The following is a 20,422-nucleotide window of genomic DNA, read 5'->3' as shown; positions in this document are numbered from 1 at the left end:
ACACAATTTAACTCAAACCACAAGACAGAAATAACACCATAGAATAGAGAACTTGGTAGGAAAGTATCCATTTTTACTGCACTCTTAGCATATTGTGAAGTTTTGTTAAACTGAAAAATTATTCTAAAAAATGACAGCAACATCTCAATGTTTGAGGCACTTCCAATTTACTTCAGGAAATACTTTCAGTGATCACTGATTTATGTATTGGAATATACATAAAAGCAAGCTGTGTCTAGCATATCACATAGAGAAGCTGAAATTGCTTGTGAAGGAATCAACAGGGGAAGTTCAGGTTGGATATTAGGAAAAAATTCTCTCCCCAAGCATGGTTGGGCACTGGAGCAGGCTCCCAGTGCAGTGGGCAAGGTGCCAAGCCATGGCTCAAGGCTGTCAGGCACATGGTGGGGTTCCTGGGTGAAGGGCCAGGAGCTGGACTTTGATGATCCTTGCAGCTTCCTTCCAGCTCAGTATATCCAATTATTCTGTGAACTACAAATCAAGTGAGAACTGAAGAGAAATGCAAAAGTAGTATAACATTTAAGCACCTTGCCTCAAACTTCATTGATTTTGTCATACTCATAAGTATGAATTCAAAAGGACAGGATAGACATAGCTGGAATTCTAAACAGAGGAAACAGCCTTTTAGTTCTTTCTTAAATTACATGATTCCTGTTTGGAGTTAACCCAACCTAGAAAGAACAGGTAGTGCTGAGCACAAAACAAGTATAAAGTACAGGCTTTCTGAAGGGAAGAAAATGGAGTATTTCTGTTGTATTAGGTATTTAATCATTATTTCCTAAGGCAGAAAAAAAAAAGGAAATAATTATACAGTAAACACACACTTAAAAACAGGTGTTCTAACAATTATATATAGTACCTTTTCCCCACCAATTTTCTCTTTCTAATAAACTTAAGGAGCTACAGCAAGCATTATTGTCACTCAAAAGATCTGCTGTCCCTACTAAGGCAATGTTTACACTTCAGCTGACAACATGGCATAAAATGAGAGCAGACATGTAACTCCTAAAGCTTTTTTGTGGGCAGTTCCTTTAAACTGAGATGATTTATTTGGATCTATGACCAAAGGAATACACTAGCTCTCCTAATCCACATTCTGATAGGAGGCCATTTGGTGCTACCTACTCTGCAGATATAAATGACTCATTATTGCTCTGTGAAGGGAAAAAAAAAGTTGTGATTGCAGCTAAGTCAAAGACACATCAAGGATGTGATGCATCTTAACTTACACCAATTCAATTTGTAATCGAATATTTAGAATACTACTCTGGCAGACTAAACCAAATGTTCCTTTAACCAAAATTCTCATCCAAAAGCAATCTCTGAGAAACCTGAAAAACAAAGGGTGTTGTTTCTAAAGACCTCAATATACTGGATGGACCCTCACATGCTATGCCATCCAGGAGGCAGGATGGAGTCACCTGTTAGGACAGAAGCTTTCTGACAAACTGAAAAAATCACTTTAGAAACTACCAAAAAAAAAAAGTTTGAAGCAGAGAAAGACACCTCACCCAGTAAGTATCAAACATCACCTTTATAGAAAGCAGCAAGAGGAGCTTGAAGGCATCTTATGGCTTTATATTTTCACTCCAGTTCCCTTGCTTTTGCAAAAACAAAGTCAGTACACAGGTAATTAAGTCTGCAATAAGGATGGTGTTGGACTAAGTGATCTCCTGAAGGAGGTCCAACACAAACTAACTCTTTTTCACTAAGATTCCTTTATTCATATGATGGCAACACTGCTCATTTCCAAGGTGAAGAAGCTGGAAAGCCATCATCAAGGAGACAAGCCAAAAGCCAACCACTCTGTTTTGAAAATTAAAATGGCAAATCCCTATGCTCCAGCAAATTCATCACTCCCTTTCTAAAGGGAGATGTACCCATGGACAAGACGTGAGGGAGGAAGGTTTTCTGGTGTGATGGATTATTTTGTTTTAGGGGTGGAGTTTTTGTTTGTATTTTAAATCAATGTATTTAAACTTAGGAGTCAGAAAAGGTAGAGACTTGGCAAAGAGATGGAAACTAGTATTTGATCTTACAAAAAAAGAAAAAGCATTGCCTCAGGGGGGCAATTGCATGTGGTTTTAGGTTGAAATTGTCAGACTTAGTTTTGACTTTATGTGATTTGGCTGAGGTGTCTGTGGGCTCAATAAAGGAGGGCATATTTCTTGTGGATATCTTCACTAAAGATAGGAGTCTAAACCTGTGGCTTTAACCTAATGTTCATACTCTGCTCTGTTACAGCATTCAATTAAAACTAGAAGTTGTGTCAGCTAATGAGAGCAGATATTAATCTTGATGAGGGTCTCTCTCCAGATGGAACAAATGCAGAAAGGGGCTCTTAAATTCTGGTTGTGTACCAAACAAACACCTTGGCCTATGCTGGGATTTGTAAAATGCTTTAGTTCTACTGTACAATGATTTCCTAACAAAATTCTAGAAGAGGCCTACAATAAATGATGTAAAGCCTAGGTTTTATTTTGACATGGTGAATCAATCTGCTTTCTAGCAAGCCATGTCAAAAATAACCCATGAAAGACAATTACAATAGGTACCTTTACAAGTCAAAGATACTTAGCTGAAGTACTTATTTAAATATAGAACATATATATTTGAGTCAAAATTGCCAGCTAATGAAGATTTTTTCTTATTATAGCCATGAATAAATTGGTCACCTCAGAAGAATGAAATTACATCTCAGGAGATGTTACACTGCTCAGCTCTGCACTTGCAAATGTGTTTCCTAACTCTGAAATATATCTAATGCAATTCTTCATGTTGTGGCACCAGACAGCCTGGATCTGTAAAGGTGGTCATGGTATTCTTATTTCCAGGTGAAATATCTGTGATACCATGAACACATCATATAAAATATAGCTTATCAACAAAAAGGGACAGTTCACAAGAAACTAAACCCACTCCACATTAACAGATGGCAAAGCATTTTAAAAATACCACTATTATGGCTCAAACAAGCTTCTCATTTACAATGTATAAAAAATAGCCTTTTATAATAAAATTGCACACAAAAAAGTTAATATATTAAAAAGTATATAGTTGTCCAGCCATGACAACATGGCTCTTCAAAGCCCTTTATGCCTAGCAGATTCCTTGATGCAAACAAGGACAGCATTCTCAGGTATGTGTGTATGTGTAGCATTGCAGCCATTTGGGTTTTTTAATTGTTTTTTTCACATTATGAGATGGACACATCGATATATCAAACTAATTTCAAATGTGGCAACACCTGGGAATTTCTTCAAAATTCATAAATTAATTTTCTTCATCTTTCCAAGCCCTACTTTCATACCTGAACTGAGATGTTGCCTTCCTTATTCCCAAAAAGCCCCAGTGCTTCTGCTCTTGATTCAACCCCCAAAAAGTTCAAGTGATAGAAGCAATTTGTTTTACTTCTACTAATTCACAGATTTATAGTAGAATTACAAGTGTTCAAGAAAATAACATTTCAGTTGCAAACTGTACAGTGGCTAGGAAAGTCAAAACCAGCAGATGTCTACAATGGAATAATTTGCATTGGAAAAGGTTTCCAGAAAGATCAAAGAACAGAAAGCCAGAACTTACCTAATTTACAGCTGTTGACAGTAAGAATTTACTTTCTTACTAGTTCATCAGCATAAAATGTAATTGGTATCCCTTCATCCATCTTAACCCTTTTTCTTGTCATTCTTTCCAAATAGCGAGTTTGGGTTAGGTTTAGATTTAGCAGTTAGGTTTTCTTTCTTTAAAATACCTTTTATTGCAATCATTCAAATGAAATTGACTTAGGAAGCTTTATGGATTGCTTGTATTAAAACTTGCTAAACATTAGATTATTTTAGAAGGCAAACAGATCCAGAAAATGTCAACACTGACAGGACTGATATACAGAAAACATGTGACATTGGAGAAGAAATGACACATTCCAAAGGCAGCTAAATTACTCTGTATTTGAAGATGACCTTGAAATTTCCACTAACCCCTTTTTTCCATAAAGAGGCAAAAATAATTTTATCAGTAGCACTAGCCAAATTTGTGAAATATAACTTCCAGTCATACATACCATAGTTCAGTTACAACATTTGGCAAGCAGAAGATACATCTTATCAACAAAGGATCCTTCATATACAAAATGACTACTTGACAGGCTCCTCTATTTCAATAAACAAACACACAAGGAATAGGAAATCAGATGGACCTGGAATGCTGCATATTCCCAAGCACTCAGAACTAATGATCTGCATAATGGAAGTTCATAAATGACCAGCATTTTGATATGCCTCCTATTCTTACTCCCCATTTATGGCAACACATGCTAATCACTGCAACACACTGCAAGACTAAAACAAAAAAAGTAAAACAATATCAGATATATCTCAATAAACCCAAATAATTTAGATTCACACCTATCAGAAGACACAATCTAGCTTTTGCTGCAATTTTACTGTTTTGCTAGCTTGTGAAGTAAACGGCTCCTGTGAAATATAATTTCCAAATTATTTAATGACAATTAGAAAAGCAGACAGCTATGAAAAAAACAACATTTTCAAATGAACTGATTAAAAAAGTATCTCAAACCTCAAGCATACTGCATGAGTGAGCAGTTCCTTATTCACAGGTGCATTATAAAGCAAAATGGAAGGATGCAAGTGGCAATCATCAGGTATCCTCTACAAAAGTAATTTCCTTATTTCACCATCTTTCTTCCTTAATGCAAGTTTCCTGCACTGTTCTTTTGTTCAGACAGGGAACACCTTCTCAAACAGCGTGCTAACGCAGCCTGTGCAATCTCTCCTTGGTGTTTTCAATGACTCAATGTGGGGGAATTTCCCGGCTCCGTCCCCCAGTGCCCAGGCCGCTCCACCTGCCCTGCTCCGAGCGCGCTGCCGCAGCCTGGGCGAGGATGCTGCCAGGGGTCCCCGCCAAGGCCTCGCGTCCCGAGCCCAGCGTGCGGCTGCTGCGGGCCGGGCGGCAGCGACCAAGGGCAGCGGCCCCGCAGCGCGGAGGGACGCGCCACGCCAGGCGGCCGCCGCTCCGGTGCGCGAAGGGCGGCAGGGGCGCCCCGGGCAGCGGCGGGAGCAGCCCCGGGCAGCGGCAGGGGCGCCCCCGAGCAGCGGCGCTGCCCGCGCTGACCCCCCGGTAGCGGAGCGCGGTCGGACGGCGGCCCAAGGCCGCGCCGCGGCTGCCGCCGAGCCCGGGCCGCGCCCGACGAGCGGCAGGGGGCGCCCCGCAGCCCCGCTCCCCCCGCCGCGCGGACCCCGGGGGAGGGGAGCGCTCCGCCGGGCGCCGCCGCTCCCCCGCTCCGAGCCCCCGCGGCACCCCCGCGCCCGGCCGGGGCCTCACCCGCTGCTGTCGCTATGGACACCGTCCGCGGCTCCCTGCGGGATCTGGCGGCGAAGAGGTGAAGGACGGCGGGGCTCGGCGCGGCCGCGGCACGGGCCCCACTCCGGCCGCTCCCGCCGCATGGAGGGGGAAGGGCTGGCCGGAGCGAGGGGAGATGAGGGGGCGTGGAGGAGCAGAGCCAGGACGGGACGGGATGGGGAGGGATGGGGGAAGTGCGGGCGCGGAGTTCAGCGCCGACGGGAGCGCGGGGGCCGCTGCCGCCGCCTCATCGCCGCCCGCGCCGCACCGGGCCCGCGCCGCCGCCGCCCGGCCGCCGTCGCCCGGCAACGCGCGCGCCCCCGCTGCCGCAGGCGCGCGGCTCCGCGCGGCGCCCCGCGCGCTCCCGACGCCCGCGCACGCGCAGCCTCGCGCGCGGCGGCGCGCGCCGGCCTCCCCTCCTCCTCCTCCTGACGGCAGGGGGCGCTGCAGGCGGGAACGGGAACGGGGAACGGGACTGGGATCGGGATCAGGACGGGGATCGGGATGGGGAACGGGAACGGGGATGGAGATGAGGACAGGGAGCGGGTACGGGGACAGAGAATCGGGGACGGGGAATGGGGACGGGGAATGGGAACGGGCACGGGCAGCACCAGCTGACCGCTGGGGAATACCGAATGGCGGGGCCGAGCCACGGGGTGGCGGTACGGTCGGGCTCCGGAGGGGAACGGGAAAAGGGAGATGTGTCCCCTGGCGCTGTCCCCTCCGGCCACCCCATCCCTGCTGAAAGAGCAGGAGGAGGCTCGGGGCGGGCAGTTGGATGCTATTTCATTGCAATATCGTGTTCTCCCAGTTCTGCAGGTCACGGGGTTGGAGGATGAAATAAAGGACATGACCAAACGCAGGTATATTTAGGCATAGCTTTGGGGTGGGCCAAGATTAACATGTGTGAGCACGTAATCCTTTACCTAGGCAGGATGCTGCAGCACAGGATTAATAAAATTTGCAAATACTTTAGGCTTTGCGTAAAACATTGATATTTAAGGACTAGACACTTTAAAAATATCAGGGCTAGCATCAAACTGATTTCTGTCAGTTTCAGTGTTGCTGTACCTTCAGATTCCCAAAGCATTCTGAAACCAATACCAGCTTTCCCTTAACATATGAAATGGCCAGTGATGACCTGCTCATAGGAAAAAAATCTGTCAAATGTGAAGAGTATGTTTTGAAAGCTCAAAACCCCAATGGGATACGGAAAGAATCTATTTCCAGTTCAGAAACTCAGTAATTTAAAGCAAATTTCATTACTTGGAATGCACCACTTTGACTCATCCATTTTCTGATATTTAGGTTTTACAATATTGCTGCACGTTCTGCTTATGGTGGTGACTTGTACCTAATCCAGCAGTATATTAACCCGAGTTTAGTTCTGTTGTGTGTTTTACTGGGGGCTCTTCTCCACTACTCTTTAATCTTTAATATTTCTTTAAATGCTACTTATTTCATAAAACAAGTTGCACTTTTAAAAAAATGCAGTTAGAATATTAATATTTAATAGTTCAGTTATAAGGGTCCTACATTGCATCACTACATCCAGACTTTTAGAATTAATTGCTGTAGCTGGGATAATTATCTAGGGAGAAAAATATTCTCCCCATTGGAATTGTTTTGAACTGGATTTGTTGTCATAATGCTAAAGTGTATGGACTGATGTTAGACTGCTAAATGGAAGCAGTTGGGGATTTTTCCATAAAAATTCAGTCTGTGCTCAATGAGGTAGGGGAGTATTTTAGGCTTGGTTTCATTCTGCATAATATTGCAACTTGTTTTGAAATCTGTTTGCCTGTTGGCTCTTGGTTTAAACAGGATCAAACAACAAGAAGGCTGAATTTTTCAGGATCAGCTGAAGTATTCTTTCAGATAAGTACCTTAGCTTTCTTTGAAAAAAATCCAGTTCATATGCTGGAAAAAACTGATCATTATTTGCATCCAAAATGTATCAAAGTTCATAAATAGCACCAGAATAAATAATGCATACCAGTATGGTGGTTTCAGATCATATAAAGAACTGTCAGACCCACTTTGTCTAGGAGAAAAATTGAAACACAGACATTAAAACACTTGACCAAAGGCATGAAGCACAAGTTGAATGCTACTAATTTGTATGTGCTGGTACTGCAAGTGTCAAACTTTTTGACTATTTTGAAGTGCTTTGAAATGTGAAGATGTAATATTTTCTCTCCTTTTTTAAAACATGGAGAGGAAAAATAACTGCTAAGGCTTGTGGGTGGGTTTACTTCCTAAGAACTTCTTACTGATTTACAACAGTTTGTGAAGTGGTTTTCTTAGTGTCATTCAAAGCAGAGTAAAGGAACAAGTTGAACTTGCATTTTCATTTTCAGCCCTCAACCTTTTAGATTAGCCTGTAAAAACAAGAATCAAAAAATAGGATAAGCAGTGCAAAAATAGGCTGGGATTCTCATCACTCCTGTTTGAGGGCATTTTCCTTCTCTCCCTCTTGTCCTCACCCTGCCTGCTCGCCCTCCCTCACTGTCTTGGCAACAAGACTCACTGGCTGACTGTAGCTCACTTGTCTTCTACCCCCTCAAACCAATTAGTTCATCTGTTTAAATCATGCATCGAAGAAGCCTCTCCCTTTTGAGCACACAGCTCACTTGGGGCTCAATCCTATAACCTTCAATTTTTAAGGCAGCAAGAGTTTGCAATTGACTCAGATTACATGAGGATAAGACCTTTTATGTTCTAATTTCTTTGCAAAAGCTCTAGGGTGATGAAGAGGATGCTGGTGCTATCACTGTTTTCCTTCATCTACCTTTTTTTAATTTGAAGAACACAACAATATAGGGAAAAGTCCTTAAATAAGGGAGAAAGTAAATAAAACATCGATTCACATGTCACCATGATTTTTTAAGATTTTCTAAGCCTTCTGATGTTTAAATTCTTGTAATGAACTTTCTCACACACTTTCTGTAAATAACTTATAGTTTTGAATTCTTTTATGGAGGAGGAGAGATTTGGTGGACTCTTGGTTTGTCCAGTGTCATTGGAGAGGTGTCACTGTCACCCTCCAATCCACTGTCACTTTTGGAATTCTATAAATGTTGGAGTCAGAAAATAAACTTCCCCCTTTTTACCTTGAGAACAGCAGTGCGTGCGTGTCGTGTTATTTCGTGCCCTGTAGTGACATCCACGTAAACCTCTTCTATTCACAAATGCAGCTTATTCATTATCAGTCCCAGAAACTTGCAAAGATTGGATTTGGTGAGCAATTAGAACATTCAGTAGAAAACTCAGAGCATCCAGGAGAAAACAGCATTGTAGTAGTAATGCCTACAGCATCCCTTTTTGTCAAAGCTTTTAATCAAAATCACGAACCCATCGACAGTTTTTTAGTGCATATTCTAACGAAATACTAAACACTGCACAGATCTCAGAAGGAAGCCTCCTGCTCTTTTTGCACTCCTAACAACCTCTGGCATAATGAGGTGTGACAAATTGATTTAAAATGTACTTGCAGGAAGAAGGGCAGGCGAGCTTTGCTCTGCCTTGTGGGTGTTGTAGTCGTTTTCCAGCTTCTCTGCCTGGGCAGCAATAGGAGCCCGGACTCGAAGTCCCACAGCTCCCACTAGAGTTCTGCCGCACAGGCTCAGAGCCCATATGCGAGCCGGGGGTGACTACATTGTGTCTATTGTATGGTTTTTTTGTTTTGGTTTGGTTTCGGTTTTTTTTTTTCCCCCGGGCATTTTGCGCCTTTCACGGGAGGTGCAAACCGGGAGTAAAAAGCATGGCAGATGAGCAAGAAATAATGTGCAAACTCGAGAGCATCAAGGAGATCAGGTATGTTTGCTTTGTGCCCCATCGCTGACGCGAAGCAGCTTTTTCCTCGGGGGAGCCGAGGAGTTGCATCCATCCGAAAGTAGCTATTGTGCTGCTGAGGGAAAGAAAACTACCGCTGGCTTCACGACGAGAGCTCGAAATACATTTTTCTGAGCAGGGAGGGAGCATCTGCTGCTGGGAATCGCGGCTGGAATGCGTAGTGCAGGGCGGCAATGGTCGAGCATTTGCAGAGCGCAGCCCCGAGTGATGGCACGGGGAGAAGGCGGAGTGCGCGGGGGGAAGGACCGAGCGGCGGCGGGGGAGTGGTGTCGGGCTGTGCAGGGGCTTCGCTGCTTGTTTGTTTGTTTTTAAGTCCTTTGAGTTAGTATTTCCTATTCATGAGGCTCTGAATGTGTTGTTTTGCCCCACTCGCTCCCGGGCTGAGAAGGAATCGGGGATGGCAAGGACAGCAAAGTCTGACACCCAAATATCTAAAGGTGGACGTGCCCTCGGGCAGGACAGGGCTAGGCAGCGCTGCCGGCACGGGGTGCAGGACAGCCATCTGTCCATCCATCCACCCATCTGTCTGTCCGTCCGTCCATCCGTACACCGCAGAGGGCGGCGGTAGGGCAAGGCCCGCCGGGGAGCGATGGATCCGTGCGGGATGAGAGGGGAGCGGCTGAGCCTCAGCGGCTTCCGTGCCCTCCTCCCTCTGCCCCTGCCCACCCTTCCCTTCGGGCAAAGGCGGGGAGCAACCGAGGGAGCCCCGCCGAGATGTCCCTGCCTGCTCGGGGATGGGGACACACCGGGGAGGGGACGCACCGGGCACTGGGGACACACCAGGGATGGGGACACACCGGGCACACCGGGGCTTTTTCATCCATGCCCTTCTGCCACAAGGCCCGAGGGCTGCGGTTCATGCCGTGCAGAGCACAGGGAATTTGTTATAGCATCCTTTGTAGGGTGAGCTGCAGGATGCTGTGGGAGAGGGGGCTCATTAAAAGCCAGGCAGGGTACAGCACGTTCCTGCATCGGGAACCTTTTCCATAACTTTCGGCAGAGCGTTTCCACTCCTTGGTTTGGGGCACCAATTTCCAGCGTTAGGCCTGAGCTGTCTGTTTAGTTGGAGCCAAAACACCTTAGAGAGAACAGAGGTTATGAATGCAGCTCGGGGGTGGAAGGCATGCTGACTGTGAACCCCAGAGCCATGAGAAGTGTTTGGGACATGACAGCCAGAGAGGGGCTGGCAGAGAGGAATCCCAGCTCCCAGGTGATCACAGGCACTTGTGGCTGGTTACAGCATCTCTAAGGAACACTTTATTCATGGAACAAGTGAATTTGGCAGCAGAGTATGGGCCTCAGCCTTCTTCACACAATACCACAGAGGTGAACAAAGATCAAGCCAAAATATTTGCCTTTCTAGTATCCCCAAACTATTTGTAGAAAGAGATGCGACAGTGTAAGAACAATGATTTTGTGCTCAACAGGTACACAGGCTCTGTTTTAGAAAACAGATCTAAGTATGGCCTACTACAGTGTGTGGTCCAATTACTGTAACACTTAAAGTAATTTTTCATTGAGTGTTATCCTGTATTTGGAAATTTACAGTGCATTCAGTTTTCTGATCATATATTCAAAGGTGAAGTTTTAACTGCACTTGACGGATTTTTGCTATTATTTTGTGGTATAAGGTAGAGCAAAGGTGATGCTTAGCTTTAGTGTACAGTGAAGTATCAAACAAGTTACTTGAGTGTATTTTAAATAAAAAAAATCAGTGTCGAAAAGCTAGTCCTACTTGCAACACTGATGTCAATTTGAGTCACCTTTAACAAAATCTGATCAAATAAACCTATTTATTCATTTGAAGCTTGCATTCTGTGAAGAATTTCCTTCAAACCAAACATGAGATTTCCTTATGTTTACAGATTCACCTTTGACAGAGTTAGCAGACTTTATTTTAATCTGTATTTCATGTATTCTACAGACAGAGGCCTGGAATATGTAGCCATAATTAATTGTCCGAGTGACTGACCATGCTTTCTGCCATGCTCTTCTGGTCAAAACCTCACAACATTCTATTAATTTCATAATTCAGTACAAGGATTCTCTTACTACTGAAAAGCTCAGCAAAAGAGCTGACATTAGAATTCAGTATTCTCCTTGTATTCACCTTCTCTCAGATTCATTTAGTCTCATTCTTGTCTATTGCTGCTATTGCCTTCTGTCGTCTATCTAATCCCATATAAACTGACACCTCACACAAAAATGTGTCAGTGACTTACTGTTGTCTCTCTATGTTTTAATTGTCACTGGGATTCAGGAATAAGACTTTGCAGATGGAAAAAATAAAGGCAAGACTGAAAGCAGAATTTGAAGCCCTGGAGTCTGAGGAGAGGCACCTGAAAGAATACAAACAAGAAATGGACCTGCTGCTGCAGGAGAAGATGGCTCACGTGGAGGAGCTGAGACTGATCCACGCTGACATTAACGTGGTGAGTGCCAGCCCAGCTCAGACACTCTGACTCAGACACAGCTGCACGTGAATCATCCCCCAGCTTGTGGAACTGTGCACATGAGTGAAGCATCACTGGTGCAATAATGTGCACTTTACAACACCATCCTGGGATCTTACAGAGAGTGCAAAGCAAATATACCTCAGGATAATTGTTATTTCTCTTTGTAGGGCAGGATATTTTACAAAGCTGTTGCACTTAGAGGATAGATAAGATAACTAACCCTGTTGTGGCTGTGACTTTACCAGAGCCACAGTGATACCACACCAGCTGTCTCATAGAAAACAGTTCTTCCTGTTAGCCTGTTCTAATTTAGCACACAGAAACTCTGGCAGCTAGGTGGGACTAGGAGATTTTGAGAAATTACATGGTGTTTGTTAAATTCATAGTAAGAGCTGACCTTCATCCCAGAGTGGAATCACCAAACATCAAGAAGCACCAGCCTGAAGGGAATTAATACAAATAAGAGAAAAAATTTATAAACAGGGAAGATTAGCCAATTAGAGGGGCTGAATAGGGAATATATTTTTAAATACATTTTTTATGTCATGTTAGGGCACTTACATGGTGTTTTTAGCTCTGAAGGTGTCTGTGTTGCACTGTAAGAAAAAAGCTCCAATAAGCAAAAAAGTACAAGCTATGTACTGGGTGTGCAGACTGCATTTATTTATGGCTTCAAATGTCTGTTCCCCTGCCCAGCTACACAACCTCAGCCTCTGTTCCATCCTCCTCTCTTTGTGCAGTCAGATTGTCTTTTTCTCTGCTGCTTTTCCCACTTGCTGCATAAGAGAAGCAGAAAACTTGCCTTAGCTTGTTTGTTATCTTCTGCCAATCAGTGTTCAGGTATCTTAGAAACACAAAAAATAAATTTTTGTTACTTTAAGCTCTTTTTTAATGTCTCTTGAGAGTCTTCCATAGCTCCTCACTTGCCAGCTTTATTTGTAGCCTCTCTGCTTTTTCTGTTGTTCAGAAGGTACTGTAGGTTGAGTGCACTTTTTAAAAATGAAAATGCATCTCATATGTCATTTTCTGTTGCTTCTCCTTTGCCCATTTTTCATCCTCCCAACACCTTAAGTCTTTGCTTTACTATTTCATTGTCTCAAATCTCTTCCAACTCGAGTGAGAAAAATCTCCTCTTTCTGGTCCAATCAGTTGCTCAGTCAGAGAGGAGCAGTTCTTTAAATGCATGCCCAACCTGCTGTTTTAGATGGAGAACACCATCAAGCAGTCTGAGAACGATCTGAACAAGCTCCTGGAATCAACTCGCCGGCTGCACGAGGAGTACAAGCCCCTCAAGGAGCACGTGGATGCCTTGAGGATGACCCTGGGTCTGCAGAGGCTGCCAGACCTGTGTGAGGAGGAAGAGAAACTGTCCCTTGAGTAAGTCTCCAAAGCAAACTTTATCTGGCTCTGTGCTTTCTTTCAATTCGACTGGTTATTTTCTCATCTTAATTTTGTTGGGAGGTGGAAAAAAACAACCCTAGAGGTAAGCATGAAAAACAGAAGTTAACAAAAAAGGGATGTGGAGGACATGTGTTTGATAACATTCAGTCTGAACTTGTTCCAAGTTAAATTTAGGTTATTCCAGGGTGCAAACTCTACATGCCACATGCAAACATTCAAGGGTGGTTATTAGCCTTCTAGGTTTTATACTCTATGTTGCTTTTTCTATATTTTTATTTTTCCTTGAAAATTACTTCTTTAGCAAGCAATAGTAGGAGGCAACACACGAGAGGGATACAAACCAGGTATACTTCAGTTGGGTTGTGCTGCTCCTAGTCAGAGTTTTACTTTTTGCTGCTGCACATGGCAGTGGCTTTTAGCCAAATACCTGTGACTGTCAACAAGTTTCCCTGAGATGTGGAATGGATTTGGATAATAAATCACAGTCTCATTTTTACATATAACTTAGGCAGGGCAGAGTGGCAGAATTAGCTACTGTTCAAAGAACAGTGTCCTTTGCTTAATAGACCAGTCTTAAATGCAAGGGACATTTTAATAAGCATGTACTGCTCTTATTGCACAATTAATATATATACTTTTACAATACTATACAGTATAAGTACAATTACTATAGTACAATTGCTATATATAATTAATATATATACTATATATATATTTACACACACACAGAGTTTTCAAGATTTCCTTTGTATTTCTATATAAATGTTGGTTTACATTCCAAACGCCTTGACACTACAAAGAATGTATTGATCTGTTTATTAATCTGTTGTGTATAAAAGTTATTAATTTTAACAAAATAAAATAGAAAAACTGTTAGACAGAGGTGCATCTGAAGCTGTTGCCTATTTTTCTTCTATACATGTTGTCTGTTTTTCATCTTACTAGATTTACATCCAGTCTGGAATCTGGCTGAAGTGTAGAAATGCAGAAGGAAACACCACATATTCCATTTATGAACTAGTCAATGTGTAGGCAATTTGGCAGTTTGACTCTAGTGGAGGAACACAATAGGGAAATGTGATCCACTGTATTTTAACACCAAATATCCTTTACAGACTAATGAAATACTGCAGAAGGTGGTTACATTTTTTCGTTTGTCATTCTTTTGTCTAGCTACTTTGAAAAGCAGAAAGCAGAATGGCAGACAGAACCACAGGAGCCTCCCATCCCAGAGTCTCTGGCTGCAGCTGCAGCAGCTGCCCAACAGCTGCAGGTGGCCAGGAAGCAGGACACCAGGCAGACAGCAACTTTCAGACAGCAGCCACCTCCAATGAAGGTCAGCAGATGGAATGTGCTGGGTTTTCTCTTTTGTCATTGGAATGCATTATGTTCAGAAGGTGATTGATGCTTGTGAAAAGGAAAAATTACGTGTTCTGATTGCGATTTTCCTTGCAGTGGTTCAAAACAAGAGCAAGCAGTAGACCAAAGTAGTAGCACCAGTCATCAAGGGTTAAGGATAAGAATCTTTTAGGATTTAAAAGTCACCCTCAGCAGAGATGTAGGCAATCCCCATTCCTCTTGTGTTTCACATGGGAGCAAGGCCTGTAAGAAAAAGAAAAAAAACTTGGCAAAAGAAAAAGTAGTGGCTCTTATTTTATGCCATATGGAGTCATATTAAAAACAGTGCACATATTTTATGTGGGAAATTACCAATGGTGTAAATTACCAGGAAAAGCAATTGCTTCTGCACTTGGGATCTTCAAGAGTAACATGTGGATTAATGTAACATAACCACAGGCACTTCAGTGACAGTTTTACTCAGCTCCTTATGCAGTGAGAAGAGTTAAGTAGTTACATTGGGGTATTCCTCCCACCCAGGTTCCAGAGTCACTAAGGCAGCAAACTGATGTAGGTACACCCCAAAGTAATATACTCTCTATCTGTAGCTAGGCAATTGAAAAGCCATTCTGCAAGTAATAGGCTTCAGTCAGACATAAATTACAGGGCTTAGTCTGGAGCAAAAGGGCAGAGTTCTGTACCTGTGTTAAATATGTGGAATTCATCCAATCACCTGCTCCTGCCTCCAATTCTGTGACACTGCAGTTGGCCATCACTGTAACTTCTCTGACTCAGTGAGCTATTAGGCATGTAAACACCTTTAAAACATCACTGTAACCTTTAACACAAAATAGAATTTAAAGTTACTGGTACATGTGTGAGCCATATGTCTGCAGAAATGCAGTTTTAATTCAATGAGATGCTCTGTTTTTCAGTAAGCCTGAAATTACAATCCACATAACCTAGATTGTGTAGAATACAGCAGGAGTCTGCCTTTGCAGGCGAGGAGCCTTGGTTTTGTCTGTACTGGAACTCAACAACTGTAGGACAGTCAGGATGCATGGAGATGAGAGATCTCTGCAGCCAGGTCTGGAACTTGTGGTTTATTGCAGAAGGCCTGGGTGCAGGACCCTGCTGGGAGCTGCCAAACACAGCTCAGAGCAGGCCTGAGAAAAGAGAGGGGGAGAGAGGATTGAGAGGGTGAGAGAGTCAAAGGGTAAGGGAGTAAAAAGCGTAAGAGAGTAAGAGGGTAAGAGAGTGAGGTTCCGGTTACAATACAATAAATCTTCTTCTGTGTTGAATATTCTAATTCTCACTAACCAATCTAGTACAAGATAAAAATCTTATAGCATTTCCATACAGCCTATAAGAATCATTACATTACTATACTGTGTTACATTTTAAACCCTAAAAACTCCTTTTTGGGCCCCTTCTGCCAAGCTGGCAGGGTCTGCTCTGACCCTTGGACCTGTCTGCAAGCGGAGGGTATTGTTTCATCAAAAGGAAATCACCTTCACCTGGCCACACCATTGTTTTCCTGTTGTTCTGAGTAACTGAGGCTTGGTATCTCAAAGCTTGCTTTCATTTCAATCTCACTTATAGTTTCTATATTCTCAAAATCTTTTGCCAGGCAATCATATTTATAAGGCATTCGTGTTTCATTTGCCCCAACAAATAACCTGTGTGCCAAGGCCACTTTGGTGTTTGTAACCAGAGGCTGCAATTGCATTTCAGGCGTGTTTGTCGTGTCACCAGCAAATCCACCGGAACGCGCCCATTTGTCCCCTGTGCAAAGCCAAGAGCCGCTCTCGGAACCCCAAAAAGCCCAAGAGGAAACAGGATGAATGAAATCCAGAAGATTGTGACCAGCTCCTGTCCCAGTACTCTTCCAGTAGAATGGCAAATTTGCCCAGACTTTGCTGAACTGCAGACTCAAGTATGACTGTCTCATTGTTTTCTATTTAAATGCAATGTAAGCACAATGATCCTGCTCTAAGTTCCTTCCAGTCTTTAGGATTTGGTTTTAGGAAAGTAAATATTACTGGTGCTACAGTTTAACATTTCAATTGCCCCATCTTTTGTACTCCTAAACGAACTGGAATTCTTTGTGCAAGTATGCTAAATGTCAGGCTATTTCTATTGATCAAATGTAATTACCACAAATGCTTTTATGTTCCCTTTTTAAAAAACAGATGTTACTAAAAGATTATTCTGTTTTCTCCTGATAACAGGGGACTATTTCAAGTGCTGAAAGAGCAGACTGTCTGTTTGTTTCGCTGAAGAACAATTTGTTCTCCAATCTCATAAGACTGGGTAGGTTTGGGTATCCAATGCAACTCTTTTTAAACAGAAAATGTTCAGGGAAAAGGAGACTTGTTATACAGAAAATCGGTGCATTAAGGACACACATGGGTTTTGATTTACTGAAGTTGATTGTACCATTCCCTCAGACTTGACTTAAAACTTGAAAAAGTGCTGGCTGTGTATGAATTTCTAAAAATTATGTAATTTGTCATGCTTTAATATCTTAACAGGTTATTCTTTTCAGTAGTCAAAAGACTGATTGACTTAAGAACAAGGCTGAAGTGAACTGTATTAGTGGTCCTCCTAGGCTTTATGACTGACCAATGCAGTGTGGTTCTATAGGAATCATGCATGATATATCCCAGATCTCTGTGTGCACAGACTGCACATCAGCCGTTCTGCATGTCCTCTGTTCCTGGTTTCTACAGCCAAAATCTGGCAGACATGGCCTCCACTGGAGCATAGGAAAGTTCAGGAACATGCATGAGGAACAGCATTAACTAAAAATTATGTATTTCACCAGAAGCAACAAGCTTTGGTGTCATTGTCCTCCCTCAACCAAAACTTTCTAATTTTCTGTCTTTTAATAGGTCATTTTCAAATAAGTTTTACTTCAGGACAGTTTGTTTTCTTGTTCCCTGTGTGCCAAAAGAACCCTGACTAAAGCATCTGGAGTTGATCACTCCCTGTGTGTCTTCCCTTTGTTTCATGTAATTGAACAATAGTTCTTGCAATGGGGAGGATGGCAGTGATCCACTTACAGAACTGGCACTTGAAATTTACTCATCTCTAATCCCAGTTTTGTGACCACCTTTGTAGCTTAAATTGATTTCAAGTGTTAAATATTCTTTTCACTAACTCTGGGATGCAGGAACTGCTTGTTCACACAATTCTCTCTTTAGCCCAGGTTTCTCTCTATATTATGTTAGAGTGGTTATATTGGGAATTTGGCTTGTTAGACAGGAAGAACAGGGAAGCCTCAAGTCTCTGCTCTAAGAACTTTGCAAATGCTGGCAACTGGAATAAATCCACGTGATGCAATTTTGCTGGCCAAATCACATACATTGCCATTAATTTCCTAAGTCTGCCTTAGGTTGACTTATGCTGACTACTGAGCATAGTCCTAAAACTTGAACCAGGTTCAGGAGATATTCCCCCATTTTAATGTTACATAGCCAATATCTTTTAATCTACAAATCAACATCTTTAATGTTTTCATGTTACAAATCAACATCTGTCAACAGCAGACACAATGTGGACCACCTGCCCCTGAAATTGTGTGAAGAGCAGATTCTGCTAGCTGAACTACAGGGATTTGGTCTCTGAGATAGCAATAATGGAAGAAAGTCTCCATGCTCCAAATGGCAATAGTATGTTATGCATGTTTTGTGGCACAAATACTGGATTTTACTGTTCCAAATATCAGAGTGGTCTCATGCTGTGTGCCCTGTTCAGAGCAATTCCTATGGAGTTGAAGGGAAACTCTACAGAGTTAAAAGACAGAATGTGGGCTTCCCCAAAATGCATGCAGGAGAGCAGCATACTTTGATGGTAGTTGTACATAAATTTAAGAAGAAGTGACAATGCAGTGGGTGAATGGTCTGCAATGATGTAGTGTGAATAGCAGGATTGATTTGTACTTACAGTTCTGAAATAGGTAGGGTTAGTCATAGTTGTTCTCACTTTACTGTTACTTTGCCAGGTTTTCTTTCTTGGGAGATCCCTGAACTGAAGTATACTTAAGGATGCATCATTTACTAAGTTAGTACAACAGTTTTGTACTTTTACTTTTTTAGACTAGTTTCATGTTCTCTTGTGTTTACAAGGTTAGAGTTTGGTTTTTGGTTTTTTTAAAGTGAATCTGACGCACTGTGTTTGCATCAATTGTACTAGTATTTACAATTTTTACATCCTTTACAAAGGATATTCTGCCATACGAACAGCATCATTGCTGAGGGTGAGTGTAACTGGAGATAAGTCAGCAGGGTGCCCTGGCTGCCAGAAGGGCCAACCACAACCTGGAGCACATGCAGCACAGCATTGCCAGCTGATTGTCTCACTCTGCTCTGCACCGGTGGGGCCTTGGGCACTGGGGGCAGTTTGGGGTGCCTCAGTGCAGGAAGGACATCACTGTTACTCTGGAGTCACCTGTGTGACCAGGACTGCAGAAGGTCCCAAGGACAAAACCTCTGAGGAGCAGCTGAGGACACTTGGCTTGTTCAGTTTGGAGAAAAGAGGGCTGAGGGGTGCCCTCATCACAGCCTACAGCTTCCTCCAGGGGAGGAGGAGGTGCTGATCCCCCTCTGATGGCCAGCAACTGGACATGAGGAGATAGAATGAAGCTGCATTGAGGAAAGCTCAGATTGGACACCAGGAGAAGGTTCTTCTCTGAGACAGTGCTTGGTCACTGGCCCAGTGACCCAGGGAAGTGGCCAAGGCACCAAGCCTGTAGGGTTGGAGCATCACCTGGATTTCACTCTCAGCCAAACAGTTTAATGCTAGGCAGTTGGACCTGATGATCCTTATGGATCCCTTCATACTTGAGCTGTTCTATGATTCCAGCCATTTCAGGAGATAAAATATGTGTTATGTGTTAGGGGACCATGGGGGTGGGGGCAGGCAGGGAAGCAGTGTCTCTCATAGGGAAGGAGTTCTCTTTTCTCTCACGGAACAATCACAGAAGTTTAACCGAAGAACTCTTCTCGTGACAGCCCCAGGCTCTTTTCTCCCAGGCAACTCTCTCAAGAGACTGGAGGAATAATTATGAAATATTGATTTCTTGCTATTCAGACAGAAGAGGAAGCTGTCTGAAGTACAGCTCGTAACACAAGTCTGCTGCATTTTTGCTTCATGGAGCAACAATGGCTTCTTCGTTTGTACCTGAAGTCTTTGTGGGTACGTCTCCACTTCACTTATATTTATTCTTATTTGGGTCAAATTGTCTGAGTAGCCACAATGAGACCCTCCTCAAAGCTTAAGAGACTACTGAAGTCTGGTTTAACCCTGTCTTTGTTGTTCTGTTTTTAAAAGGGCATCCATGCAACAGCAAAAGAACTGGATTTTCTTGGTAAAGATGGTTTCCAGGATCTTTGTTCATCACTTGCCTCAAAGGATAGTCCTGTTGTTCTGCAACCAAACAGAAAAAAACCAAAATCCCAAGACTTTCACCCTGCCATCAACCCTAAGCTCATAAGTAAAAGTACTGCATCTAAATGCTTTGCTACAGAAATTTTCACACCCAAGCTGGGGTGGATCAGTTGTCCAAACTTCAGTGCCAAGGACACATTAACTACAGAGAAAATGTAAGGCAAATTTAAATACTTGCACTTCCTGGATTCAACCTTAGCTTTATAAACAGGACCCTGACTGAACCTGACAGTGGCTTCAATTTACATAATCTAAATTTGAAAGAGTAGACATTGATGTGTTACTTTAAATAGCATACTATTCAAGAAATTAGGACTTCACTAGCACTTTAAATACATTAAAAAGTGCTTTATTCTTTTATTTTACAGTTTCCTAATTCCTCCAGCATACATTTTCATTTTAGTATTTAGGTATTCTAGCAATATCTGGTGTTTTCACTGGCTTCTGTGTTTTAAGTATTTCACTCCTATGCCTCATAGGAGTAACAGTGTGAGTTTAATTTGTCTGTACAGTCCTTTTAAATAAATGTTTGTTTCATGTCA

At 42.9% G+C, this 20,422-nt stretch overlaps 2 protein-coding genes across 4 annotated transcripts in view; one reads left to right on the top strand and one right to left on the bottom strand.

The window, feature by feature from the left end:
• Positions 1-5,501, bottom strand: part of ZC3H12B (zinc finger CCCH-type containing 12B) — a 21,908-nt gene extending 16,407 nt beyond the window's left edge. The window contains exon 1 of one of the 2 annotated variants that reach the window (XM_074551692.1): positions 5,362-5,501. The gene's annotated coding sequence lies outside the window, so the exon portion shown is untranslated. Of the gene's footprint in view, positions 1-4,596; positions 4,901-5,361 lie in introns of those variants that run through there. The other variant, XM_005488194.4, reaches the window with a different exon arrangement.
• Positions 5,278-20,422, top strand: ZC4H2 (zinc finger C4H2-type containing). Of its 2 annotated transcripts, XM_074551693.1 has the most exons (7): positions 5,278-5,419; positions 6,191-6,242; positions 7,204-9,195; positions 11,495-11,666; positions 12,895-13,067; positions 14,265-14,427; positions 16,164-20,422. In XM_074551693.1, exons 3-7 carry the CDS (start codon positions 9,143-9,145, stop codon positions 16,275-16,277), a joined length of 675 nt encoding a protein of 224 aa, XP_074407794.1. In that variant the 5' UTR covers positions 5,278-5,419; positions 6,191-6,242; positions 7,204-9,142; the 3' UTR covers positions 16,278-20,422. The 2 variants fall into 2 exon arrangements, with proteins under 2 accessions (XP_074407794.1, XP_074407795.1); XM_074551694.1 differs by lacking the exon at positions 7,204-9,195 and having other exon boundaries at positions 5,284-5,419.

The sequence above is a fragment of the Zonotrichia albicollis genome, chromosome 14 (genome assembly GCF_047830755.1).
Source record: "Zonotrichia albicollis isolate bZonAlb1 chromosome 14, bZonAlb1.hap1, whole genome shotgun sequence".
NCBI classification, from domain to species: domain Eukaryota; kingdom Metazoa; phylum Chordata; class Aves; order Passeriformes; family Passerellidae; genus Zonotrichia; species Zonotrichia albicollis.
The sequence above is the reverse complement of the archived record's forward strand: the minus strand, read 5'-3'. Positions and strand labels throughout refer to the sequence as shown.

Bases quoted from the DNA above. Each gene is read 5' to 3' on its own strand.
- ZC4H2 (XM_074551693.1), top strand. From the start codon at position 9,143: ATGGCAGATGAGCAAGAAATAATGTGCAAACTCGAGAGCATCAAGGAG. The intron at 9,196-11,494 runs GTATGTTTGCTT...ACTGGGATTCAG, and splicing joins GAGAGCATCAAGGAGATCAG to GAATAAGACTTTGCAGATGG. The intron at 13,068-14,264 runs GTAAGTCTCCAA...TCTTTTGTCTAG, and splicing joins GAAGAGAAACTGTCCCTTGA to CTACTTTGAAAAGCAGAAAG.